This window comes from Electrona antarctica, assembly GCF_951216825.1.
Source record: "Electrona antarctica genome assembly, chromosome: 16".
Classification (NCBI taxonomy): Eukaryota; Metazoa; Chordata; class Actinopteri; order Myctophiformes; family Myctophidae; genus Electrona; species Electrona antarctica.
In genome coordinates, this window is record NC_136797.1 from 10,495,118 (window position 1) to 10,521,099 (window position 25,982).

Sequence of the window (25,982 nt, forward strand, 5' to 3'; positions counted from 1 at the left end):
CTTCATATAATAGGTCCTCACTAATAATCATGAAAAAATGGTGCAATTTTTTTCTACTCGGTCTGTGTCTCATAGGAGGGCTGTGGGCAGTTCAGAAAACTAGTCCTGAAAAGTTGCAATGCGAAAATGGAAGCCATCGTTCTCACGATAATGTCACTGGTGGACGGGTTTCTGAACTGCCCACATCCCTCCTATGAGACACAGACTGAGTAGAAATAAATCGTGCCATTTTATCATGATTATTAGTGAGGACCTATTATATGAAGATAGGTTGAAAAGTGGTGAAGTGGTCCTTTAACCACTTTTTTGCGCTGGCGCAACCCATGTAGACGACGTACGACGTGTGGGAACGTCATAACTAATGCAACCGACGGGTTGCGCCAGCGCATTTTCATTGATATCAAACGAGAGAAAAGTATTCTGAATTTCTTTCTTCATTTCTTCATTTCTCTTCATTTTTGTCCACACACACACACACACACACACACACACACACACACACACACACACACACACACACACACACACACACACACACACACACACACACACACACACACACACAGGGCTGAATAATACCCACAGTATGCACATGTAGTGCATGATGCAATCTAAGAAAAGAAAAAGGGGGTCAAACCTCAAACACCAATGAATGCCTCTCGTTCAAAATATGAACGCGAGGGATTATTCAGCGATTTTATCGTAACGATAGCGAGGTAAGCAAGCAAAAATATGTCTCCCGGTTTTCGTCCGGAACGGAAGGGGGGAGGCTTTACAGAGTAAAAGCGGCCATATCTTCCCGGCACCCGAGCTTCTATTTTGAAAGAAATCCCGGCGCTGATTGTGTTAACCATTATTTTAAACTTATTGAAAAAATTGAAAAAAAATCATGAAAATGTGGCGCAAATCTTTAAATAATATATTATTTCACAGCATTAATTGTAGAATATGGTCTCGGATCTCAATGGGTTACATAAAAGCGTGTTGTGGAATTGAGTTATTTCAAGCGTGTCACTTTGTACCGGACTCTGAACACCAGTCTCTCATTGGCCGACTGGTTCAGTTTGAAGATGTGATTGGGTGGGAACCACATGCCGTCGCTCTCCCTCATCAGACCAAACAGGCTGCAGTACATGGGAGAGATCCCTGGAGGACGGAGAGAGAGAGAGAGTCAGAAAAAGTCAAAACAACTTTATTCTTCCTAGTAGGAACTTCAATGTGTACAACTTGACTGTTTTATTAGAATCTTAGCTATGGTTTGTGCATGGCTATCACACGGTAACTGTGGACCCCCACACGGTAACTCTGTCATTTCTGGACTGTTCCGGGCGCGGGGCGGCTCGCCGGAACCGGGCAGACACCCTGGGCGCGTTCCTGTAGCCTGGTTAATAAACCAGACCGAATCAGCCGTTGGCAAAAAAGAATTTGCCTGCCAGCGGATTAGGGTCTGGCGAGGCTCAGTAGCACGCCTCTTTCCTACAACCGAGAACAGGTCGGGCCAATCGGGACACGGTATGCAATATGGGCGGGCTTTGGTACAGTGACGTTCAATGCTTGAGACCTTTGACTGACAGTAGCTCTGACCAATTGCGTCAAAGAGAAAATGTTTGAACCCGCCCCCCCGGGAAATGAAATCCAAGTGGAGCCAGCCCAGACTAATATACCGCGACAGTGTTGTGTGATATTAGTCTGGTTTATTAGCCAGGCTAGCGTTCCTGTGGGTCTGGAACTTCTGGGGACCCCCCGGGGACCCCCACACAGAGTTGCACCACTCACTTCACACAGGTGTGAATTTCTTTTAACTATATATCTTGGCCTTTAAGTCAAAACGAATGATAGAAAATCATCACTCCTTTTTATGTGTATGTTTATTTATTTGATATGGACGTAACAATTACATTGCTCATTGCACAGTTGTACAAATTGTAGATGCATCGTTTACAGTGTGTTAGCACATGTGCTAGTTTTCACCACTTGTCCACAGGAGACTTTTCTAAAAAATACAGTGACACTATAGTTTAAAAAACGCCCAATCAAATACAAACAATTATACGTTCTAATAATATTTACAGCAAAATTACAATACCCATTTATTTTTGCATACAGTGCTCCTCCATTATTGGAATTTATGGAACATAGATGAAACTCTGTTTCATCTTGGGCCTTAAGGGTCTTGCTCAGGGTCACTTCCAACACATAGACCGGGTGAGCTGAGGGTCAAAAGAGCCCCTCAGGCTATACCCACACCCACACAGCTCACTGCCACCTGTAAAAGAGTACCAGGTATCGAACTGCATGACTTGATATAAAATAAAACAGGGAGAACTGCATATAGGAACAGGGACGAGAGAGATAGGTTCGCTGCTTCTTATCTGTACCAGACGAAAATGAAGCGTGCGTGTGTGTGTGCGTGCGTGCGTGCGTGCGTGCGTGCGTGCGTGCGTGCGTGCGTGCGTGCGTGCGTGCGTGCGTGCGTGCGTGCGCGCGTGTGTGTGCGACATAGAGATAGTAGAGCAAAGAAACAACAGTTGACAGCTTCCTGATATCTGATATGAGAGCTGAGAGAGAGAGAAACCACAACTGGGGAGGAAATGACACAGACAGCTTGTGACAGAGAGACACCAGCAGTACGTGCGCACACACACACACACACACACACACACACACACACACACACACACACACACACACACACACACACACACACACACACACACACACACACACACACACACACACACACACACACACACACACACACACACACACACACACACACACACACACACACACACACACAGGGCTGAATAATACCCACAGTATGCACATGTAGTGCATGATGCAATCTAAGAAAAGAAAAAGGGGGTCAAACCTCAAACAAATTGCAACAGAAACTCTTTCACTCTTTTTTTTGGTTTCATAAATATGCTAGTAATAACAAAGTCCTAAGAACTCCAAGTAGGGGAACATATTGAGAAATGCTGAAACGGGTGATGTCACAATGTCCCATTGACGCCTGTTGTGGCTGATAATAATTCCCAATAAATTACTCATGCCGGCAGGCTAACCCTGGGAGCTAAAAACAATCTGTAATGACGCGCCACAAACAATGATAAAATGATTCATGTCCAAACAAGCTCACAAGTTTAAAATGTTTATATAGTTCAGTGCACCAAATATTACAATACAATTTCAATAATAAATACGTATGCAATAAATATGTGCAAAGAATCTAATAATCAACAGTCAGCAAAACCAATTGTGAATGAACCAAAGTTATCAATAAAGTGCGAGTGCGGTCAACAAAAAGTATCGCTCCCAGCTCACCCTGCCTCCAAGTTCAAGCGTCCTGAGAGTGAGCTGGTAGACACCTATACTTGTGACCTGTCTGGTGGCCACCCACAGAGGTGCTCCCACCAATAATGGAGCGTCAATGTGGTGCCCACACCCATCACCAACTAAGTGAGAATAACCATAGGCTAAGCACTCTTTGGCTCCTACAACGCCCATGTTGAAGGGTAAGACCACTTTTGTAGAGGTTTGGGTTGTGTAATTATACCTTAATTGCCATGATGTCCACTCCAAATGTGGACAAGAAAACAAATAATTGCTCCAGTGATTAGAAATGGATTGATTCAGACAATATAGACTCATCACCAAAACTCATACTGTTTCAACTTCCTGTTGATTTTACTATTTGAAGATAATCCGGATCCACGGATCCAGTCCGGGTTTTCTTCCTAATAAAAAATGGAAAAATCACCAGGAAGTTAACATTTTTATAAAAAAAATAAAACTGTATGAGTTTTGGTGATGCTCTATATTGTCTGAATGGACTTTGTTTGTGTTTGTTACGTACTAAAAGAGTGACTTTGAGAGCTGTTTCAGCGTACATATGTATAAGTCAATTATCAATTTCTAATCACTGGAGTAATTATTTTTGAATTCTTGTCCACATTTGGAGTTACATCATGGCAAGGTAACTACACAACCCAAACCTCTACAAAAGAACCTTGTGTGTGGAAATTAGACAAGAAAACATGTTTAACATGTTTAATGTTTAAACCACTGTTTAACATGCATGGGCGTCAATGGGGGAAACCTATTTTGTCATTTTTCAATATATTCCCCTACTCTGATTTCTTAGGACTTTTGATTATTTATTTTATTATTGACATATTTATGAAACAAAAAAAGTTTAAATAGTTTCTGTTGCAATTTGTTTGAGGTTAAACCCTATAGATTGCCTGCACTAAGGGGTGAATATTCACAATAATACTGCCACCTGTTTTCACGTCCTTGACATGAAAAGGTTTGAGAACCACTGACATAGCAACACACGATTTGGAAGACATTTTTAGAATCAGCCTCGGGTCTTAATTTATTTAGCTAATTATTTAGCATTAACATGGACGCCCAAAACAGGATATGGGTCCAACGTGTGTGAGCATTGAAATGGGCGTATATCTTTTCTACGTCCGAGCATAGACATGGTAACGCCCCGCCTGCCTCTGATTGGCCTACCATAGACATGGTAACGCCCCGCCTGCCTCTGATTGGCCTACCGACACTGCCCGTCTTGCCTGTCCTCCGAGATGCGAGGTTACTCCGTGGTGGGGGGCGTTACCATGTCTATGCTCGGACGTACGCTTGAAATGGCCTCGGCAGTCTGAGGTTGGCTGTGCGTCCAGCAGGTGGCAGTATACAGTAAGTGTTAACTGAACTCTTGGGACTCACCGCATGCTTTGGCTGCTTCGATGCACAGCTCCTCTGCTACGTAGTCTCCGGGCGGGTACGTAAGCGTACTTACCGTTTGCTCGCCCTTCCCCAGGTAGTAGAGGCACACGGACAGGCATGTCGCGGCCACTTCCTGTTTAGGGTCGAGGTCGAGGGTCATGGTAGGAGGATACGAAGGAGTCGGGCCGATGGGATTGGGTTTAAGGACGGGCGGCGGGAGAGTCGACGTCCATTAGCACGACCCTGCAGGACACGTGGGTGGGGCTCTGGAGAAACGGCCACCTGTCAGGAGAGAGGCATGAATGAGGACGAGAGACAGAGGCGGGGGGGAGGGAGGGAGAGAGAGAGAGAGAGAGAGAGAGAGAGAGAGAGAGAGAGAGAGAGAGAGAGAGAGAGAGAGAGAGAGAGAGAGAGAGAGAGAGAGAGAGAGAGATTTTAAAGATGGAGTGCCAGAATTTTTGTATTTTTCCAGTTTTTCATGTGTCTATGAGGTGACAGTAGGCTACTACAGTACTTCATTAGACACCCTGGAGTCATTTTTATGTACAATGATGTATTCCCTTTGTATTTAGGGTTTCTTCCTGGAGGCTGAACCCTTGACAGTCAAACGTGCCAATGAAAAAAACAGTAATATAGTAATATCACATTATCAGCCCCTCCCCCTTTATCATACAACTACAGCTGTGGGTGCGGCTTAAGTTCAGGTGGATCACCACCAGGCAAACCAGGCATACTTAATGAACTGGTGGGGGTGCCCACATAAAAACGACATTTTAACAAATACTGTACACTTTTTTTGAAAAAAGTCTTCCTCCATAACATAACATAACATAAGACCTGATGATCATCTTTTAGGGTGGAAAGAATCATGGCACTCCATCTTTAAATATCCATTAATGAAGTTGGTAGGAGTAACATCAGGAGGATACAGTACAATATTTGTACTGTATGTGTGTGTTAGACTGTGCAACAGTGACACTTGGTGGTGAAAAAAGGTACTTCTGTGCTTAGACAAACAGAGACAGACAGACATACAGACAGACAGACACACATTGCTGCGTGTAGGAGTGGTTAGCACCACTCAAAAACAGGATCTGTTTCTGTCTCTGAGTCCTCAGTGGGTACTGTAGACCAATCGATCATTCTGAAGACTAGACCTGTACATGCCCGTCGGCCACCGGCCTACTTGAGAACGATGCAACTTTGGAACCTAATAATACCCGTCGTCAACTTGCCATAGCACCCGTTTTAACGGTCTGGAGATCTCTGTTGTATCTGCCTGTCTGCCTGCATCTGAAGAGGGCAAACTGACTGACTGTGAAAAGTGGACTGGTTAAGTAATCAATTGTCAGGTGTGGGGTTGCCATGGCAATCAATTGGCTGAGGCAGAGGCTGGAAATTGCACAGGTGAGGGGATTTAGGCTGATTAGGTCCACTGGCAGATCCTGAGCAGAGCCTTTTGTGGTGGTTCTGGAGAACCGTGGGTCCGACCGACTCGATACCGGGCACTGCACTCCCTGCGGGGGTGTGGAACGCGTGTGTCGAATTAGAAGTCGGTGGGGCAAACGGTTCTCGAGCGTGTGTGTGCATTACACACACACACACACACACGCACGCACGCACGCAGACCCACAGACACGTGGCGCATTTATAGTAGGACAGTAGGCATTGACCATTGGCATTATGTAGGCACTGAGCAAGCTGATTTTCCCAGGCAGGGAAGGACAGAGATGATATTTTCAACTAGACAGATCTGTGTGGCCGGCCTATATGATGACAGCCTATTACATTTAATCAACAGTATTTTATAATCCATTCTGAGGCCTATAGCAGTGCTATTAAAATAGAATATGCACAGCGGCACTGGTAGTTTAGTGTATAGTACATAAATTTCACCAGATCCCAGATCCTCTTAAAACTAAATGAAGAACAGCACGGTGGTTAACAAACACAAAATGCTTTCTGTTACATACAGTAGTGTTTCAGGATTTGTGATACCTCCTTGCAGTGGCAGCGGTGGCCGAACGGTTTGCGGAGCGGTCTTGATACCGGAAGGTCGCCAGTTCGTATCCCCGGACCGGCACGTTAAAATTACCACCGCTGAAGTGCCCTTGAGCAAGGCATTGAACCACTACCATGAAATGTTCTATGAGCAGGGCCTGGCTGTAAACAAGTATCTGATGCTTAGTCCAGTTACCCTGGGTAAATATAGTAACTTTGCTTTGCTTTGCACTTGTAATTGAACTCCTAAGATCCAGCTCTCTGTAAAGTCTAGACGAATAGTAAGTAAGTAAGTAAGTAAGTAAAGTTTATTTATAGAGCACCTTTCACAGACAATTACAGTCACAAAGTGCTTTAACAACAATAGCATTTAAACAAGTCAATAGTCAATAAAACAAGTCAAGAACTAAATCACTAATAAAGTAAGACAAAATAGACAAAAATAGAGTTAAAATAAAGCAATCAACATTTAACATTTAACCAGGAAAGGGCCTGTTTAAAAAGGTGAGTCATGACCAAAGCAACATTCAAACTCTTGACTCTGGAAGCGTTGGAACGTGATTCCTGTAACATCACCACAGGAACGTGAGTCCTGACTTCAGTGCTGTATAACATCACCACAGGAACGTGAGTCCTGACTTCAGTGCAGTAACATCACCACAGGAACGTGAGTCCTGACTTCAGTGCAGTAACATCACCACAGGCCACTTCTGTAAATCTATAGCAGAGGCCCTTTTCCGTTTACAGTATGTTTACACCAGGTCAGTCCGAGCCTCATAACGGTGTCACTATAGTGAACTCCACTGTGGTTTTTGGCAGCAAATTTTGATTTTAGTGTTTAGTCATAGTCTCTTGAATAGTTTTCATTTAGTTTTAGTCACCTGGAATGTCTTAGTGTTTAGACTAACTGTTTTAGTCGACTAAATGTCATGAGATTTTAGTCGACTAAATCTACAGTTGATTTAGTCGACTAAAATGTATTTTGGTGGGCCTTGATGTTGTCGTAATGACTGATTTTACACTTGCTGAAAATAGCAGATCTACAAGCTCACAACGTTGTGAGCTTGTAGATCGGCTATTTTCAGCATGCAACCAAGTGTAAAATGACTCATACTGGATCTCTTGTCCACTAGTCCCCTTCCTAGCATTTTAGTCTAGTTTTTTAGCTGTTGACGAAATTGTCAATACATTAGTCTCAGTTTTCGTCATCATAGTTTAGTTTCCATTTAGTTTTCATTTAGTTTCCATTTAGTTTTCGTCAGTGAAAAAAGGTAGTCGACGAAAACAACACTGGTGAACTTGTGGTGTTGGCTAAACCACAGAGCCTCTTTCCTATTGTTTAAAGCCTTTCCTATTGTTTAAAGCCTCTTTCCTATTGTTTAAAGCCTTTCCTATTGTTTAAAGCCTTTCCTATTGTTTAAAGCCTCTTTCCTATTGTTTAAAGCCTTTCCTATTGTTTAAAGCCTTTCCTATTGTTTAAAGCCTCTTTCCTATTGTTTAAAGCCTTTCCTATTGTTTAAAGCCTTTCCTATTGTTTAAAGCCTTTTCTTCCCCACCAGTGTTGAACTCGCTTAGTTCTTATTTTGTTTTTTTCAATTCAGATTCACAGGGAAAGTTATACGTTTGATGTGGAAATCCTTGCTTAATTTATGGACTCCAGTCTAGCAGGTTTGAAACCGTCAAAAGATCAGATAAACCTTGACTCAGATGACGGGTCTCATGGTCGCAGGCAAATGGGTGGAGACAACATATCTGTGGTGTAAACAGTCGGCTCTTCTACTACAGTGAATGGTAGAGTGACTGATGTCAGTCTGCTCAAACGTTACTCTTTTACCTGCTTTTTACTAACACTAACTTTACAAAGATGCTCCAGAACATCGGGATGAACCTGTGTAGTTTATGGGCTGCTCCAACAGTGGTGGCAAAATTCAACTTTAGAGAGAATTGGGGAAATTGAAATGCTCTAATAATAATAATAATAATAATAATAATAATAACCCACGTGGGGTCTAAACTCTGTGGGATGCAGTGCTCTGCCCTTCAGCATCTCTACGACCAGAGGACAGTGAAGAAAGCAGGAAAGATCGCGAGAGACCCAACTCACAACCTCAGCACCTGCTTCAAGGTCCTGCCCTCGGGCAGGAGATACACTGCATCGAGGTTCAAGAAGGCAAAGGGCAGTGCCAGTTTCATCCCCTCTGCCATTAGGCTCCTTAACAAACACAAACCCCCCAATACCTGATTCACCTCAACTAGACCTGCTTGCCAGTGCCCCCGGCGCACGCATGCACACACACACACACACACACACACACACACACACACACACACACACACACAAAGGCAGATGAACTGGACTGATAATGGACATCGCACGCACACACATTATGAGTGTTTCATGGTGTGGAGAGAGACTTTGCTTTCTTTTAAATAGCTTTAAAAAAATGTTTTACTAGTACTGTACTTTGCTGGGTGTTTTATTGTATTGTCCTGTATGTATTGTCTTGAATGTATGCATTGACCTGAGCAAAACAATTTTCCCTTGTGGATAATAAAGACATCTAATCTAATCTAATCTAATCTAATAATAATAATAATGTGTCAAATAAATCCCAAATGTATTTGGTGTCACTGTTACACTGCACTGATGTAGGCTACAGGCTATATGACTTGAGTAATATGATGTCTTGTTAATAATAATTGTAATAAAATAGTAGTAGTAGTAGTAGTAGTATTAGAGCATTTAAAGTATGAGGTATAAAGTACCGCAGCATTGTGTTCATACAACAGAACGTTTGGGTAAGACCGACGGTATGTATCTTTCAGGACCTTTCACTGCTTGTTCTCAGCCAGTGCCGTTTATATGGCTAACGGGCATTCCGTTTCTCTCCAAAGAGAAAACGAGTCTCTGAATGTGTCTATATAGAAAGAGCACTAGCCCCCTGACATTCACAAATCAGACATGTTGTTCCAACTAAGCACAAAGATAGAGTGAGCTGCTCTTGCCTGACAGTCAGTTCATAATTTGACTATGAAAGAAAACAATATTCATTTAGATATTCATCACCTATGCTCATGAAGTGTGGGTCATGACCGAATAAGGTCGCGAATACAAGCGGCCGAAATGAGTTTTCTCTGACGGATGGCTGGCATCTCCCTTAGAGAAGGGGTGAGAAGTTCAGTCACACGGGAGGGAGTAGAGCCGCTGCTCCTTCGCCTGGAAAGGAGCCAGCTTAGGTGGTTCGGGCATCTGGTTAGGATGCCTCTCGGGCGTCTCCCTACTAGGGAGGTCCTCAATGCACGTCCCACTGGGGGGAGACCCCGGGGCAGACCACCAAGGTGCAGATGGAGGGATTACATCGACTCACTGGCCTTGGAACGTCTCGGGATCCCCCAGGAGGAAGACGCTAATGTTGCTCTGGAGAGGGAAGTCTGGAGCTCTCTGGTGGAGCTGTTGCCCCCGCGACCCGACTACGGATAAGCGGTTGAAAATGGATGGATGGAATATTCATTTAGAGCTCCTCTCCTATAAGCTTGTTAGTGCTAGAACTTATCTTCCCTTCCAGACCACAGCTATAAATCAAAGGGGCCACTGAAGCTGGCAGATGTGTGACCTGCCGACCTAAACTCCCTTGCATGCGGCAATTATCTGCAGCTGGCTGCATGGTTGCCCCTGATCTCAGATCTCAAGCATGCAACTAAGAACACAGGATAATCATTCAATACTAAAACAATATAATATAGTTTTGCTTCATCACGTTTCACCCACTAGATTGAGTTCTGAACTCAACATAGTCATGGGATATTAACCCATTTAGACCTGAGGACGATTCTTTAAAAAATGGCTTCTAAATCCTGACGGTTTTCTGAAATGCCTATGTTTCTATGCGAACAAGAAGGCACTGGAGCAGCTCAGACGATTTAGGCCCGTATTTTATTAGTAACAGGGTGCAGGTAAAAAGCGACAACGTGTCAATTACATCTTCGTCAGGTCATAGCCCGAGGGGGCAACACAGTAAGGCTTAAGTACACACATGGTGCAGGGGGCAGGCCCTTGGTTAACCAATGTCACACAGCCAGCAATCATTAGTTCATACATAATTTTCACGTGGAACCTAACAGTGAGGGATTATCCAGATGAAAGTTAAAGTGCATTGAGACTATAAATATACAGACTATAATACACAGGTGTAGAAAGAATAGTACAAAAATAGAACATATTTGGTTTTCGAGACAACTGTCAAGTTCATATTTGAAGTACATACATTAATAAATATATAAGATTAAAACCAAAATGAAGGCAGAAGACCAAAACTAGTTTGGGGATAGACTGCTTTGTGGGCCAAGTGAATGGCCAAGGACATACAGCACAAATAATAATAGGGCCCCAGTAGGGGGCGGGCGGCAAGGACAGCGCAGCAACAGTGGTGTAGAGCAGAAGCAGCCTGAGTGGTGGTCTGGTGGTGACCCTTGAGGGATTCTAAGGGAAAATTAGAGGAAGCAGGACAATTTCAGTTCCTCGTTTAAGGCCCATGGGTTCGAGTGTGTTAAGAGTGTGTATCCAATGGGCCTCTCTGCATAGCACTTTCTTAATAATGTCTCCACCTCGTGAGGAGGTAGAGATCTTTTCTATGCCCCAGAAGCGTAGTGATGCTGGGGAGCCATGGTTGGCTTGTATGTAGTGCCTAGCCATGGCATAATCTAGGTTGCCAGTGCGTATTGCAGTTTTATGTTCCCCAATTCTAATTTTTAGAGATCGTTTGGTTTGGCCCACATAAGCCAAGCCACATGGGCATTTCAATAAGTATACCACATGTGTAGAGTTACAGTTGATGAAGGATTTAATTTTGAACCTTTTACTGTACCTATGTTTCTATATCAGTGGTATATATTCAAAGATTTGCACCACATTTTCATGATTTTTCAAAAATAGCAGATCTACAAGCTCATAGCGCGCCACCGAGTGGCGTGCTACGAGCTTGTAGGTCTGCTATTTTCAATAGCTAAAATATAACATAATGCTTAAAACACCAAAATGGGTTCCCGCCCAGAATGGTATTAATACAATCGGAAGAATTAATTCCTTACCAAAACATTGATTCACCAATGTGTTTGTAAAGGTGTCTAGGAACACATTAGTTTCCCTATAGGGGAGTTTGTGACAGCTGCTGAAAGTTGGGGTACTATTAATAAGCTATGCAGACAACATTTACACATTTTAATTCTGCTTTAAGTGCTTTACAGTAAGTATTTACTGCTTTAAGTAAATACCTAGTCAGGAATCTGGGTCCTGGGAGGCCTGTTTCAGGACCAAATCTGAGGCCCCATGCTGTACATACCTATAGGTTCAAGGTTCAAGTTTATTTGGCGGTGGAGTCACTAAAAGTATTTATCTTCCGGTGGGGAAGAAAATCCTTTTCTGGCCCAAAAAAGTGCATTTTATACATGTGTCCATAAATGGACCAGAGCTAATAATATCATAATAGGTAAAGATATTGCAAAGCTTTTAAAAAAATAGCAGATCTACAAGCTCACACCGCGCTGCAGTGCGAAGCATTGTGGACCCACTATACTAGCCGAAGTACAAAATAGGGCTTGAACAGCCCATGCTCCAAGCCCGAGCCATAAGAAAGTACTGTCTATAGAGCGTTGCAGTCCCGCCCCCTCGAGAGACCCGGAAAATAAATCCCCGTTCATTTTCCTCATAGACTTCTCAGAAAGTATTTATTTAAAGACGTTTACGCCGCGGACAAAGCCAACTCTTATCGTGACAAATCATGACAATAAAATAAACACAATGTTTTGTAATTATTTGTTATTATTTGTTATTTATTATTTGTTTGGTCCAAAATATTGTGTTTGTTGTCATGATTTGTCACGACTCGAGTTGGCTTCGTACGACGCTTAAAAGGTCTTTAAATAAATACTTTTTGAAATGTCTATGGGAAAAATGCATTGGGATTAATTTCCTGGGCCTGGCGTCGTCATGAAAGGGGGCGGGACTGCGGCGCTCTATAGCCAGTGCATGCCAGGATGTTTTGAGTGTTATTCTCATTTATATTTGCACCGTGTCAAGATGTCCAAAACGTTATCGTCCGTGTTCTGAATCAAGGACAAGGTCATGATGATACCACACTTTTTTTTCCACACTGACTGCATGCTCTGCATCGTCTAGTTTCAACTGAAACTCCACATTGTGAAAACAAAACATGCACTAAGACTCTCAATCAATGTCTCACTCCTCTCTCTGTCTTTCTCTGTCTCTCTCTCTCTCTCTCTGTAAGTGTGTGTGTGTGTGTGTGTGTGTGTGTGTGCGCGTGCACCCGCCCCTGTCCACCCCTGTGTTTATCATAGCAGCCAGCCTGAGAGTGTTAGTCCCGTCCCAGGCCGTATTGCCTTATCAGGGCCTCGGTGCTGTAGCTGAGCTCAGAGATATGGGCTCAGGCAGACACTGCTCTGATGCAGCGAGCTGCATGATGTCAGCAAACCTTCCCTATATTCTGTTTGTTTCCCAGCTTAGCCCTGCAGTGGTTTTTCAACATGTTAGTGCTCAGGGCGGTGGATCAGGGGGTAGAAGGTTGCCAGTTCGAACCCTGTGGGCTCCCCCAGAGTTCGTGTCGAAGTGTCCTTGAGCAAGACTCTGAACCCCTAATTGCTCCTGCTGATGTGCTGGTCGGTGCCTTGCATGGTTTCCTCCGCCGTTGGTGTATGAATGTGTGTGTGTGAATGGGTGAATGTAATGCACAATCTATGTAAAGGTATGTGAATGTGTGTGTGTGGGTGAATGTAATGCACAATCTCTGTAAAGCGCCTTGGATAAAGGCGCTATATAAATGCACCATTTACCAGGGCACACCCAAAAAGGGCAACTTGTCTAAATCTCAAGGTGTAGTCCTGCATGGGACCACCAGGGGACAGCTAGGGGTCCTTGCGGCAGTTCCTCTGTGGGTCCCCAGTCATGGCAGGCCAATACACATGACAGAGCGATCGAATGGGTCTGGTCCACAAGTCTGGTCCACAAGATTCGCTACACCTGCACCAAGATACCCATGTACCTGTCTAAATACTTCACTAAGATACCCATGTACCTGTCTAAATACTTCACTAAGATACCCATGTACCCGTCTAAATACTTCACCAAGATACCCATGTACCTGTCTAAATACTTCACCAAGATACCCATGTACCTGTCTAAATACTTCACCAAGATACCCATGTACCTGTCTAAATACTTCACCAAGATACCCATGTACCTGTCTAAATACTTCACCAAGATACCCATGTACCTGTCTAAATACTTCACCAAGATACCCATGTACCTGTCTAAATACTTCACCAAGATACCCATGTACCTGTCTAAATACTTCACCAAGATACCCATGTACCTGTCTAAATACTTCACCAAGATACCCATGTACCTGTCTAAATACTTCACCAAGATACCCATGTACCTGTCTAAATACTTCCTTAATGTCAACAAAGTCCACACCCACAACACCAGAGGGAGTTCAACAAACCATGTGCAACCCAGATTCGGCACAAACAAGGGACCTAATTATTTTCGCTCCTATGCCACCAAAATGTGGAACGCCCTACCAACAGTCATTAAGACATGCAAATCCCTTGACTCCTTCAAAACTGGCCCCGGTAAAACCTGAATCCCCCACCCACCCCTTTTCCCCCTCACTGTATATGTTTATTTTTTTTCCCTTTTTACCTCCTCTATGATAATTTTCTGTTTTTGACTATAATAAGTGTTTATTTGTCTTGTTATGATGAATGGAACATTGTGGGGACTATTGTAAACAAGTGTAATACTGTATGGTGTCGTTCCCAGTTAACAGTTTTGTATTGAGTTGTGCTTGAAATGTATACTGTAATTCTCCGATCTGTTAATAAATTCATCAATAAATCAATCAATCAATCAACGTATGACGCCTGCTATACAACTTGAACTTGCCATGAAAAGGTAAGGGTTGGCGCACGCACGCACACACACACACACACACACACCGATCATCATCATCACCATCATCATCAATAATCCTAGACTAGAGCCTAGACAAGACAAGAAAGGTATACACACTTTTTTACAACAAAAACTGCACTGACTGTAGAGTAGACTATAGGCTACTTACTGTACGTGTTCGCAGCTCCTTGTCTATTGATCCAACTGTATTCACGGTATTCACAAGTCCAAAACTCCCTTGTCTTATATCCACGCTGCTGGTGGTATGTGAACATTAAAGCACTAATGCAGGCAGTGTGTCCATTCGGTCGGCTCAGTGTGTCACTCAGACAGCGACACAGAAGTAAAGTTTACTTACATAAATTAGCGAGGATTACGAATTTTGAATGAATTTGCTTATTGGAAAGTTATAACGTCACGTACGTAGCCTATACTGTGAGGGTTCTGTTCAACAACACACACGCGCGCGATATGATCAGTTTCAGTTTGGACTGGAGTCAAATAAATGGGCGGAGTAGTCAGGCATGGGGTGTGAAAATCACCAGGGTTAATGGGGAGTGAGGAGGAGGACCAAGGGTGTGTGTCCCCGTCCGATCCGTCCTGAATACAGGGTCTAAACTTTTGGGTTTACGTGTTACAGTGAAGAAACTATTATAGTCCTACTTCTCCATCTCCTAACCAAAAGTTGTGCTATTAAGCTAAAATACTATGTTTAACATAGGCTATTCTGCGAAATACTGTAATTCCCAATTTCCCCAGACTGTAGTGTAGCTACTAGCTTTCTTTAACTCTATTGTAGTAGCTACAAATTAGCTCTGGTCCATATCCCTAATGCTTAATTCTGCAAGGCAGAATTAAGTATTAGGGCTATGGACCAGAGATACCTACAAATCAATGTCTTTGATTGATTGATTGATTGAAATATGTATTAACAGAATTGCAGAATTACAGTACAATACAAAAACTGTTAACTAGTACTGTGGACGACACCATAAAAGCATTACAAGAGGGTCCACCTTGTTCAATTCATCAAAACATTTAGAGACGTACAAATAGACACTTCTATATAGCCAAAGAACAGAACAGGAATTCATCATATAGGAGGTAAAAAAGGTCTTCTTAGATGTGTGTATATAGGCTATACACAGTATAGGCTACACTCCAGTCCAGAGCTACACAAATGGATGCTAAAATAAATAAAATACAAATAGGTCAATCTAAATCTACATAACAGCCTATATTACAATAATGTGTAGCTCTGCTGCTGTCATCACTCGCGTCAGGTCAGGTCATGTAACCTTAGCACCACCAAGTGGTTTGTTTTCGACATTGCATCTCTTTCGTCACCCTATTTTAAATATCGTTTCCAGGCTTCTTTTCTTTCATTTTTGGCCATACATATTATTTATGATGAGGAGGAAGGACTGTTTAGATGTATAAATGCCATTAATATCGACATTTCGTGTCGTTTTGTTTCCTCCCCAAAGGAGATGCCGTGATATAAACAAAGGAGTTGGAAGGGTTAATGAATCCATCCTTTCTTCACACAGTGCAAAAAGATGCTTCGGAAACAGGAAGGAAGCTGCCGTTTGTATAATACCTTCTTCTCAATGACCGAACGATACGAGACGGGCATCGCGGACCATCATCCATCATTCATGGAGGAACGACGGCGATGGTTGGGTGTTTCTCTTCTAGATGACAGCGAGCGATCGTAAAAAGTCGTTAAAGATGAATTAGGTCAAGATTTCTGTTTTTGTTGTTCCCTGCCTTCCACACACTCGTGGTTTCTTTCTTTTTGACGTCCTGTGTGTGCTGGTGGTCCCATATTATTATCGACTCGTTACGGAGGATAAAACGAACCTGCAAAACAAAAACTAAAGGTGGGATTGAAATCATTGAATTATGAAGGTTAAGTCAACTATACTCATTGCATGAGGTAACGGGTTGTTGTTGTTTTTGGGTATTTGACACATGTAATGTACATATGCACATATAGGGTGAAATTCGTCCTCCTACTCCTCTACATTTGAGTGCCTAAATTGACATTTCAGACCGAATTTCCAGATGATTTAATTATTATTATTATTATTATTATTTATTTATTTATTTATTTTGTAATTTATTTTTTATTTTTTTATTATAGCCTATTGACAATCTTATAGGTACATGCAATCAGGTAATCAAGGTAATCTCAACATGATTCATGATTGTAAGACATGCGGACAATACAGAAAGTCAAATAATAATAATAATAATAATAATGTAATGATGATGATGATAGCAGGTGAAAAGCCATCAGTCACATGCAGTCACTTCTTGGCTCCAGACATTCTGAAACTGTAAATGCCTGTCTGGGACAAACAAACATTCTTCTTGCCCTAATGAGCCTCATGGAATCTAAAACTCTTGCCCATGTGGAGACACGCCAGAAGACTCCTCCAATGTGGCCTCTTGACTCTAGTCTCCAGAGACCATGGTGCATTATATAGCCTCATATATATGTATATGCTAGTCAAAGTGTGTGTGTGGGGGGGTCCCTGCACCTTTGAGGCGGTCACAGGGGGTCCCCGGCAAAATGAGATAGCATCACAATCAGTTTAACCACTTTAACCCTATATGTTATACTTAACTACAAGCTTGACACCGTCGTTGTGAGCTTGTAGATCTGCCAGATCTTTTTTATTATTATTATTATTCTTGAAAACAGAAATCTTCTGTTCTGGAGCTCCCTGGCACAACATATTTTCAGATGGACGTCTGCAGCCTAAGACACATTAATTTGTATAGTCTACGACTCCCAAATGACCTTGGCCGTGACATGAAATATTTGCGACTGAAGGTCGCAGTTCACTATGAAATCGCACATTTCCCGTCGGTGTGTGTGTGTTTTTTGTCACGCCTCCATATATGGTCACGTCTTGTGACATCACACCTCCATATATGGTCACACCTGTGACATCATACCTCCATTTATGGTCACGCCTCGTGACACGTCAAGCCACCATATACCTGTATGGCCGTCACCATATATCAAGATCACAACACTGACCTCATCGAACCCTCGATAACCATATATGGAGAAGACTGGATCATCACCTATAGATCTGCATATATGGAGCCGGCAGCGACTCTATATCTGACCTCAAACCCTTATATCTCCGTATATGGAGCTGACCTGTTTTGACATTCCATATGTTGATCCTTCCCCACCTGTCCTTCCTGTTCTGACATTCCATATGTTGATCCTTCCCCACCTGTCCTTCCTGTTCTGACATTCCATATGTTGATCTGACCTCATCAAACCCTGTACACTCAATACACGCTCCATGCAGCCTCCATACTGTATATGGCCAGTACATAATTCATTCCATATGTTGATCTGACCCTGAATGCCAAAGCACCAGCGCTCACCCAGCAGTCTGCCATCACTCAGGCGGATGCGTGCACGCGACCTTCTCTGTGTGTGTGTGTGTGTGTGTGTGTGTGTGTGTGTGTGTGTGTGTGTGTGTGTTTTTGCCCTCACATGAACTGTAGCCCTAGCCTGACACTCTCTCATTTCGTCTCACTTCATCCAGAACATATTTTCGTAATGGGCGTGGCTAGCGATTCAGGGCTGGAGCCAGGCTACTGTAGCCCAGCCTCTCGACTTCTGCTAAAATAAAAAAGAACATTTTCGCTACTCACCAATACAAAGACGGTTTTGGTCATTAGAAAGACTACTTTCCCCGGTGGACGCACTCTGAGCCCCCCACCACATGTATAAAATGCACTTTTTGCCCAGAAAAGGATTTTTGGGGTGATTTTCTCTTGGCAATATCGGTAGAGTAACAAAGTATTTATCTTCCGGTGGGGGAATCTGATCCCCCACCGGATCTGTTAGCTATTAATTTCCATTGTGGTGTGTGTATATATAGTATAAAATACATTCCGTCTCAAACAGAAACAAGTCACCATGTCGACGTCCTCCGACAACAACAACCTCCAGTTCCGCTTCCCCGCCCACGGCGACTCTGTCCTCGGCAAAATGAACGCCCTGAGAGAGGCCCGCCGCTTCTGCGACGTCACGCTCCTCATCGGGGGACCGGCGGCGCACGGCTCCGCTGCTGCCGCGTGCATCTCTCCTCTTCACTTCCACGGCCACCGCGCCGTGCTGGCGGCGTCCTCGGACTTCCTGCGCGACCAGTTCCTCCTCCACGAGGGGCGCGCGGAGCTGAACGTGAGCGTGGTGCCCAACGTGGAGGTCGGCAGGAGACTGCTCCTGTCCTGCTACACGGGACTACTTGAGGTGTGTGTACATTCTTAACTCCTGTCCTGCTACACGGGACTACTTGAGGTGTGTGTACGTTCTTAACTCCTGTCCTGCTACACGGGACTACTTGAGGTGTGTGTACGTTCTTAACTCCTGTCCTGCTACACGGGACTACTTGAGGTGTGTGTACGTTCTTAAAGGGCCACTTCACCACTTTTCAACCTATCTTCATATAATAGGTCCTCACTAATAATCTTGAAAAAATGGCGCAATTTTTTTCTACTCGGTCTGTGTCTCATAGGAGGGCTGTGGGCAGTTCAGAAACCGTCTTCCAGTGACATCATCGATGGGGAATAAAAGCTAATAAAAACTGCAGGCTTTCTGCCCAGGCGGTGGCGTAACCGTCTGGGCACCCGACTGGTAATCCAGTCGCAGTGTGCCGCGGGTTCGACTCCCGAGCCCGACACGGCCTTTACTGCATGTCTTCCCCCATCTCTCTCCCGTTTCCTGTCAGCCTACTGTCTGTCCCTTCAAAAACCAATAAAAGGCGTAAGCCGCAAAAAAATATCTTAAAAAAAACAAAAAAAACTGCAGGCTTTCTATTCCTGAAAAGTTGCAATGCGAAAATGAAAGCCATCGTTCTCACGATAATGAAAATCTAAACATTTTTGTAAAAAAATATTGTTTAAAAAATAATCTGCCTAATGATGATGTCACTGGAAGACGGTTTCTAAACTGCCCACAGCCCTCCTATGAGACACAGACTGAGTAGAAAGAAATCGTGCCATTTTATCATGATTATTACTTAGTGAGGACCTATTATATGAAGATAGGTTGAAAAGTGGTGAAGTGGCCCTTTAATTCAGTGTCCAGTGTCCTCGAGTAATACAATATGGTGGGACGGGTGGGAAATTTGGCATATAGTCTTTTTTCTTGTTATTATGGGAGCCAACGCAGGGCAAAGCCAGGAGGGGAAAGAGGCGTACCACCTATGTAGACGTGCTGCGACATCCAACGAACACTTAGAGAAAAAGAAAATCAGGAACTAGCTCTTAACATGACTACAGTGGATTTTCATGAAACAAACACTTTGCAGATAGAAAGAGGATCATTCAAGCTTTTCGTACAGCTGCAATGTTGGTGAGTTTGACTTTGTTTAATCTGTTGTTTGGCCCTGCCAACTACAGTACTATCCGGTAGTGCAAGGCCATATAGTTGGCAGGGTCGTCGGGGGAGAGCTTAACCCATTTTGACCTGAGATCAGATTCTAAAAATGTCTTCTACATCCTGAAAGTTTTCTGAAAAAGCTACAGTATGTTTCTATGTCAGTCGTTAAAAATAGCAGACCTACAAGCTCGTAGCGCGCCACTCGGTGGCGCGCTATGAGCTTGTAGATCTGCTATTTTTCAATAGCTAAAGCATAACATAATGCTAACACCAAAAGGGGTTCCCGCCCAAAATGGATTTTAACTGTCTAGAGACAATGGTAGACAGGGTCATGTTTTGTCGATGCGTGTACCAAACAAGGGACTAAATTAATTTTGCTCCTATGCCACCAAAATGTGGAACGCCCTACCAACGGTCATTAAGACTGTATGCAAATCCCTTGACTCCTTCAAAACCGCTCTCAAAGGGCACCTACGGACGGCTGCAATTCGAAACCGGCCCCCGTAAAATCCGAATCCTCCACCCACCCCTTTTTCCCCTCACTGTATATGTTTTCTTTTCCCTTTTTACCTCCTTTATGATGATGATTTCCTGTTCTTTGGCTATATAGAAGTTTATATAGAGTATAGGGCAGTATTATGCGTGTCTTAAGTACCAGGTCTTATTACTTAACTTAAGACCTGGAGGCGTGATCAATGCCATTTGGCTATTCTGAGTGGCCAAACAGCATTGACCACGCCTCCAGGTCTTAAGTTAAGTAATAAGACCTGGTACTTAAACACGCATAATACTGCCCCAAGTCTCTAAATGTTATGATGAATTGAACAAGGTGAACCCTCTCTCTAGTGTGATGTGTAATGCTTTATGGTGTCGTCCACTCACAGTTGACAGTTTTTGTATTGAGTTGTGCTTGAAATGTACTGTAATTCTGCAAACTGTTAATAAATACTTCAATCAATCAATCAATCAAACCCCCTTTGGCATACCCACCTTCAACTATAACTGCGTGATTTATTCCCATTGATCTTTTTGTATAGATCCCACTCCGAGAGCTGGTCAATTATCTGACTGCGGCCAGTGCCCTCCGGATGAGCCAGGTGGTGGAGAGGTGTGCTCAGGCTGTCTCCCAGTATCTCAACCCAACGCTGGCCCACTTGAAGCTGGAGAGACACGCGGGGGGAGAAGGAGAGGAGACCCAGCAACCAGACAGCGGCTGGCCAAGTGTCCGCTTCCTGGACCAGCAGGAGAGGGACACGACCAAGCCCGGCGTCTGCCTCCAGGATCCGAGGGAAGCGAGCGTAGTGGAAATGGTGGTGAATGGACCAAAGTTAGAATGGAATGGTGTCGGTCAAGAGGCCATGGTGGACAGTCAGGAACTGTGGGGGCCCAAAGAAGACGAGAAGGTGGGTGGAAATACGTCTGAATCATCATCATCAGACACAGCCAATCAGGAGGGAAGCCTGGATTCAGAGGACATCAGAGAGACCCAGCGTGTGCACACACACAGCTCCTGCTACGACATCTACCCGTTTATAGGCGCCCACAGACGCAAACGGCGAACGCCCGCGCTCTTTAGAAGCAACGGGTCTCCCTCTTCGAACAGGGGAAGCCTCACTCCCGCCGAGTCGAGATTGGCGGACAGCTCGCAGGACCGTGGGATACAGGAAGAGGAGAGTCCGAGGGAGGAAGAGGAAGTGTACATGCTGTCGGCTCACATGCAAGAAGGCGGAAGCTCCTCTTCGGACTCCCAGATATTTTGCCTCACCGGGGCTCACCTCTCGGAGAGTCACCTGTCGTCCAGGGCAGAACTGGCGGAAGACGCGGGTGGCCTGCTGGTCGAGAGGCCGTACCTGTGCAGGAGGTGCGACAGGGTCTTCCAGCACCTGGAGAGCTACGTGGGGCACCTGAAGGAGCACCGGCAGTACCTGTGCCTGCTCTGTGGCAAGAGCTTCTCTCAGAAGAGCAACCTGACGCGCCACATCCGCGTCCACACCGGGGTCAAGCCCTTCCGGTGTCCGCTGTGCCACAAGACGTTTTCCCAGAAGGCCACGCTGCAGGACCACCTCAACCTGCACACGGGGGACAAACCCCACAAGTGCAACTACTGCGCCGTGCACTTCGCTCACAAGCCGGGCCTCCGGCGACACCTCAAAGACATCCACGGGAAGAGTAGCCTGCAAAACGTGTTTGAGGAGATTGTGGAATGATGCTGAATCAGTAATTTAATGGATAAAGGCTGTTTTTTATACTCTTGTCTGTTGACAATGACAGTTGAAAATGGCCATTCAATTGAAGAATACATAATTATTACATAGCCGTACATTTGTTCTCAATGGCTACAGATTAACTTAGCATTTCGGTCAGATGTACGATCTGATTTTGCCAGAATGTCAACACGTATGGCTCTCATTATTCCCAAATTAGATGTAGCTCGATAGTTTTAGAAACATGCTGTAATTATGTGGCCACTTTAGGACTTTTGACGATTAGATCTAAAACAAAATAAAAACAATGCAATGGCACACAAACATACCAAGGCATACAAAACGATTGCTTGAAAATGTCACATAAAGCTTGGATGAATGAATTGTCAGCGAACAGACTCGACTTGACTTTTAACAGATTTCAGTATCTACTGATCACATGAGCTCATCCATGTTAGTGATGCAGGCTTTTGTATTGATAATGATTTGAGTCAAACCCAAGTTTGAGCCAAATCTCAGGATTTATACTTTGTCGTATAAAACGATGGTGTCGTGCACCAAAAATAGCCGATCTATGAGCCCATTAACCAGTGTTGTTTTTGGCAGCAAATTTTGATTTTAGTTTTAGTCATAGTCTCTTGAATAGTTTTCATTTAGTTTCAGTCACATTTTAGTCACCTGGAATGTTTTAGTGTTAGTCTAGTTTTAGTCGAGTAAATGTCATAAGATTTTAGTCGACTAAATCTACAGGTGATTTAGTCGACTAAAATGTATTTTGGCGGGCCTTGATGCCGTCGTAATGACTGTTAGCAGATCTACAAGCTCACAACGCGTTGCGAGCTTGTAGATTGCTATTTTCAGCATGCAACCAAGTGTAAAATGACTTATACTGAATCTCTTGTCCGCTAGTCCTTTCCTAACAGTTTTAGTCTAGTTTTTATTTGTTGACGAAATTGTCAGTATAGTCTTGGTTTTAGTCATCATAGCTTAGTTTTCATTTAGTTTCCATTTAGTTTTCGTCAGTGAAAAAAGGTAGTCGACGAACATTCTTCGTCTTAGTTTTAGCTGACAAAATCAACACTGCCCACAACATCCTCACAGATGCGACGTATTCTCTGTGCGTGACATCATTGTGACATCATCGTGACATCATCGTGACACCATCGTATACAATGGAGCATAACATTGGCATTATAGTGCAAGGTACCGTGTGTTACAAGGGTTGAGTTTAGACTGGCAGCCTGAGTAATAATGCATTGATGCTTCTGGCTTATGGATGAATATAATGAGGGTTTTTTTTTCTCCTCTGATCTGAAAGATGTGTTTAATTCTGTCGTATTGTACAGTGGTTGTACACTACGGTGCTCAACAACCATTAGATTTCCTGTTTATGTCTGTGAAACACACATTTGAGACTACTTTTTGCACTTTATATGGGATTCATCATGTCTACTAAAAGATATAAATGGCTCTCCCAAATGCCATCTTCTACAGCCAAAGATTGCATAGTTTTAGATCAGTTTTTATAGTGCCTATAACCTCTCTCTCTCTCTCTCTCTCTCTCTCTCTAGGTGCTGCCAGAATTATAAAAGAGCTGCGCACGTTCTCGGCTGTGCGCAGCTTCTTTTTCCGGGGATTTTAGACAGCTGGTGGATGGAAATTAAGCTCCACCTCCGCGGACGACTTGCGCAACGGCCAGATTCCCGGAAACTCTCTCCTCCGCGGCAGTCGTCCGCGGAGGTTGAGCTTAATTTCCATCCACCAGCTGTCTAAAAACTCGGAAAATAAGCTACGGACAGCGTAAGACGTGCGCGGCTGTCGGCCGTTTTGCGCTTAGGTGTGGAAACACTGTCTCTCTCTCTCTCTCTCTCTCTCTCTCTCTCTCCTCTTCTCTCTCTCTCTCTCTCTCTCTCTCTCTCTCTCTCTCTCTCTCTCTTTACTGAATGGGTTGCCAGATTGTGTAGTGCCTAAAATACTAAAATACACAAGAATTTAAATGAAATAATAGGATGAGGTAAAAAAAAATAAAACAAAAAAAAAACGTACTAGGGCTAGGCTACTGCAAACGTTCTTGTCAGCAGTTACTGTGAAGTATGTGATGTTTTGTCTAGCTTTATATGATATTTTTGGTGAAGTCAAATAGGATAATAGAGTAGCTTAGGTAACTGTATACATGTAATTAGCCCTAATGAGTGGGATTGTTATAATGGCAATTAGCTGATGTGTGAGAAATATATGGTTGTCTGAAAGAAATGGGCATCATAACACTATTCAAATGTTGTCTTGTTTACATGATAAATTAAAAAAAAAGTGCCAATCTTTTAAATAGTATTGTATCTGTAGTTCAGATCTGTTATTCAATTGTAATTGCTATTATCTTTGTCATTACTGTATAGAAGATTGTGATTTACAAATTTGAACAAGCTGAGAACTATACACACAGCTTTAAAATGCTATTTACATTTCAGGGCCCCTTGTGTCCTTTGTGCAATTAATTGTTTTGCTTTCATATTAATCGCATTTACAATGTTTATCATTCAAATCAAGTCAAATCATTCAAGTCACATTTATCTCAGAATGTACAGTTAATTCAGTAATATGACTCAATGAAGTAATAAAGTAATCTGATAACTTTCAATTACATTGCCTTTAAAATGGTGGTTTACAAAGTGTGTGTGTGTGTGTGTGTGTGTGTGTGGGAGGGGGGGGGGGGCTTTGGTTCCTCAGCAAAATGTGTTAATAAGTCAAAAGACATTTCAACACTTTTCTTTGTGACCACCGCACTCTGACTCATGGTGCGTTACCCGTTCAAATCATGCAATATAAATAACGGTGATGAGGTCGCACACACCAAGAACTGCTTTTAGTTCTTATTCTTGCATAGTGAATAATAGACAAACGTTTCGCCTATCCAGCCATCACCGTTATTTCTAAGACATTTTAACACATATCTTGTATATGGAAGTCCCTGGCACAAAATAATTTCAGATGGGTGTCCGAGGCCAAATAAATACCTTGTGGGTCCATTTTGACCTGAGATCAGATTCTAAAAATGTCTTCTACATCCTGACAGTTTTCTGAAAAAGCTATGTTTCTATGTCAGTCGTTCTTCGATTTTTCAAAAATAGCAGACCTACAAGCTCGTAGCGCGCCACTCGGTGGCGCGCTATGAGCTTGTAGATCTGCTATTTTTCAATAGCTAAAGCATAACATAATGCTAACACCAAAAGGGGTTCCCGCCCCAAAATGGGTTAACATGAAAAAGTTTGAAAACCACTGCTTTAAAACATAATGCGTCACGTCACTCAATCTTTCACTGACAATCGTCACTCACAATATTGTGCCCAGGTCTCGTGACATCACTATGACATGATATTAAAAACCCCATACATGGAGAAAGCCCCCATATATTGTGGCCATGCAGGTCTCGTGACATCACTATGACATCATCATCCCCATACATGGGGAAAGCCCCACATATATTGTGCCTATAGGTCTCGTGACATCACTATATGACATCATCAGGGATATTAAGCCCATATACGGGAATGTCCCCATATATGGTCACGCATTGTAAGGAATCAACATGGAATGTCAGAACCTGTTCTGACATTCCATACGTTGATCCTTCCTCATCCATCCATCCTCTTCG

The 25,982-nt window shown here is 43.4% G+C and overlaps 2 protein-coding genes across 2 annotated transcripts in view; one reads left to right on the forward strand and one right to left on the reverse strand.

The window, feature by feature from the left end:
• Nucleotides 1-15,154, reverse strand: part of LOC306939173 (tyrosine-protein kinase JAK2-like) — a 65,439-nt gene extending 50,285 nt beyond the window's left edge. The window contains exons 1-3 of the mRNA XM_079523698.1: nt 14,877-15,154; nt 4,738-5,019; nt 1,023-1,146 (exon numbers count right to left, since the gene is read on the reverse strand). Of these exons, the coding sequence (XP_079379824.1) occupies nt 1,023-1,146; nt 4,738-4,897 (284 nt within the window). The 5' untranslated portion in view covers nt 4,898-5,019; nt 14,877-15,154. The remainder of the gene's footprint in view (nt 1-1,022; nt 1,147-4,737; nt 5,020-14,876) is intronic.
• A 1,108-nt stretch (nt 15,155-16,262) lies between these two features.
• LOC306939718 (uncharacterized protein) lies at nt 16,263-24,925 on the forward strand. Its single transcript, XM_079524405.1, has 3 exons — nt 16,263-16,590; nt 18,651-18,995; nt 21,164-24,925. Exons 2-3 carry the CDS (start codon nt 18,663-18,665, stop codon nt 22,331-22,333), a joined length of 1,503 nt encoding a protein of 500 aa, XP_079380531.1. The 5' UTR covers nt 16,263-16,590; nt 18,651-18,662; the 3' UTR covers nt 22,334-24,925.
• The last annotated feature ends 1,057 nt before the right edge of the window (nt 24,926-25,982 follow it).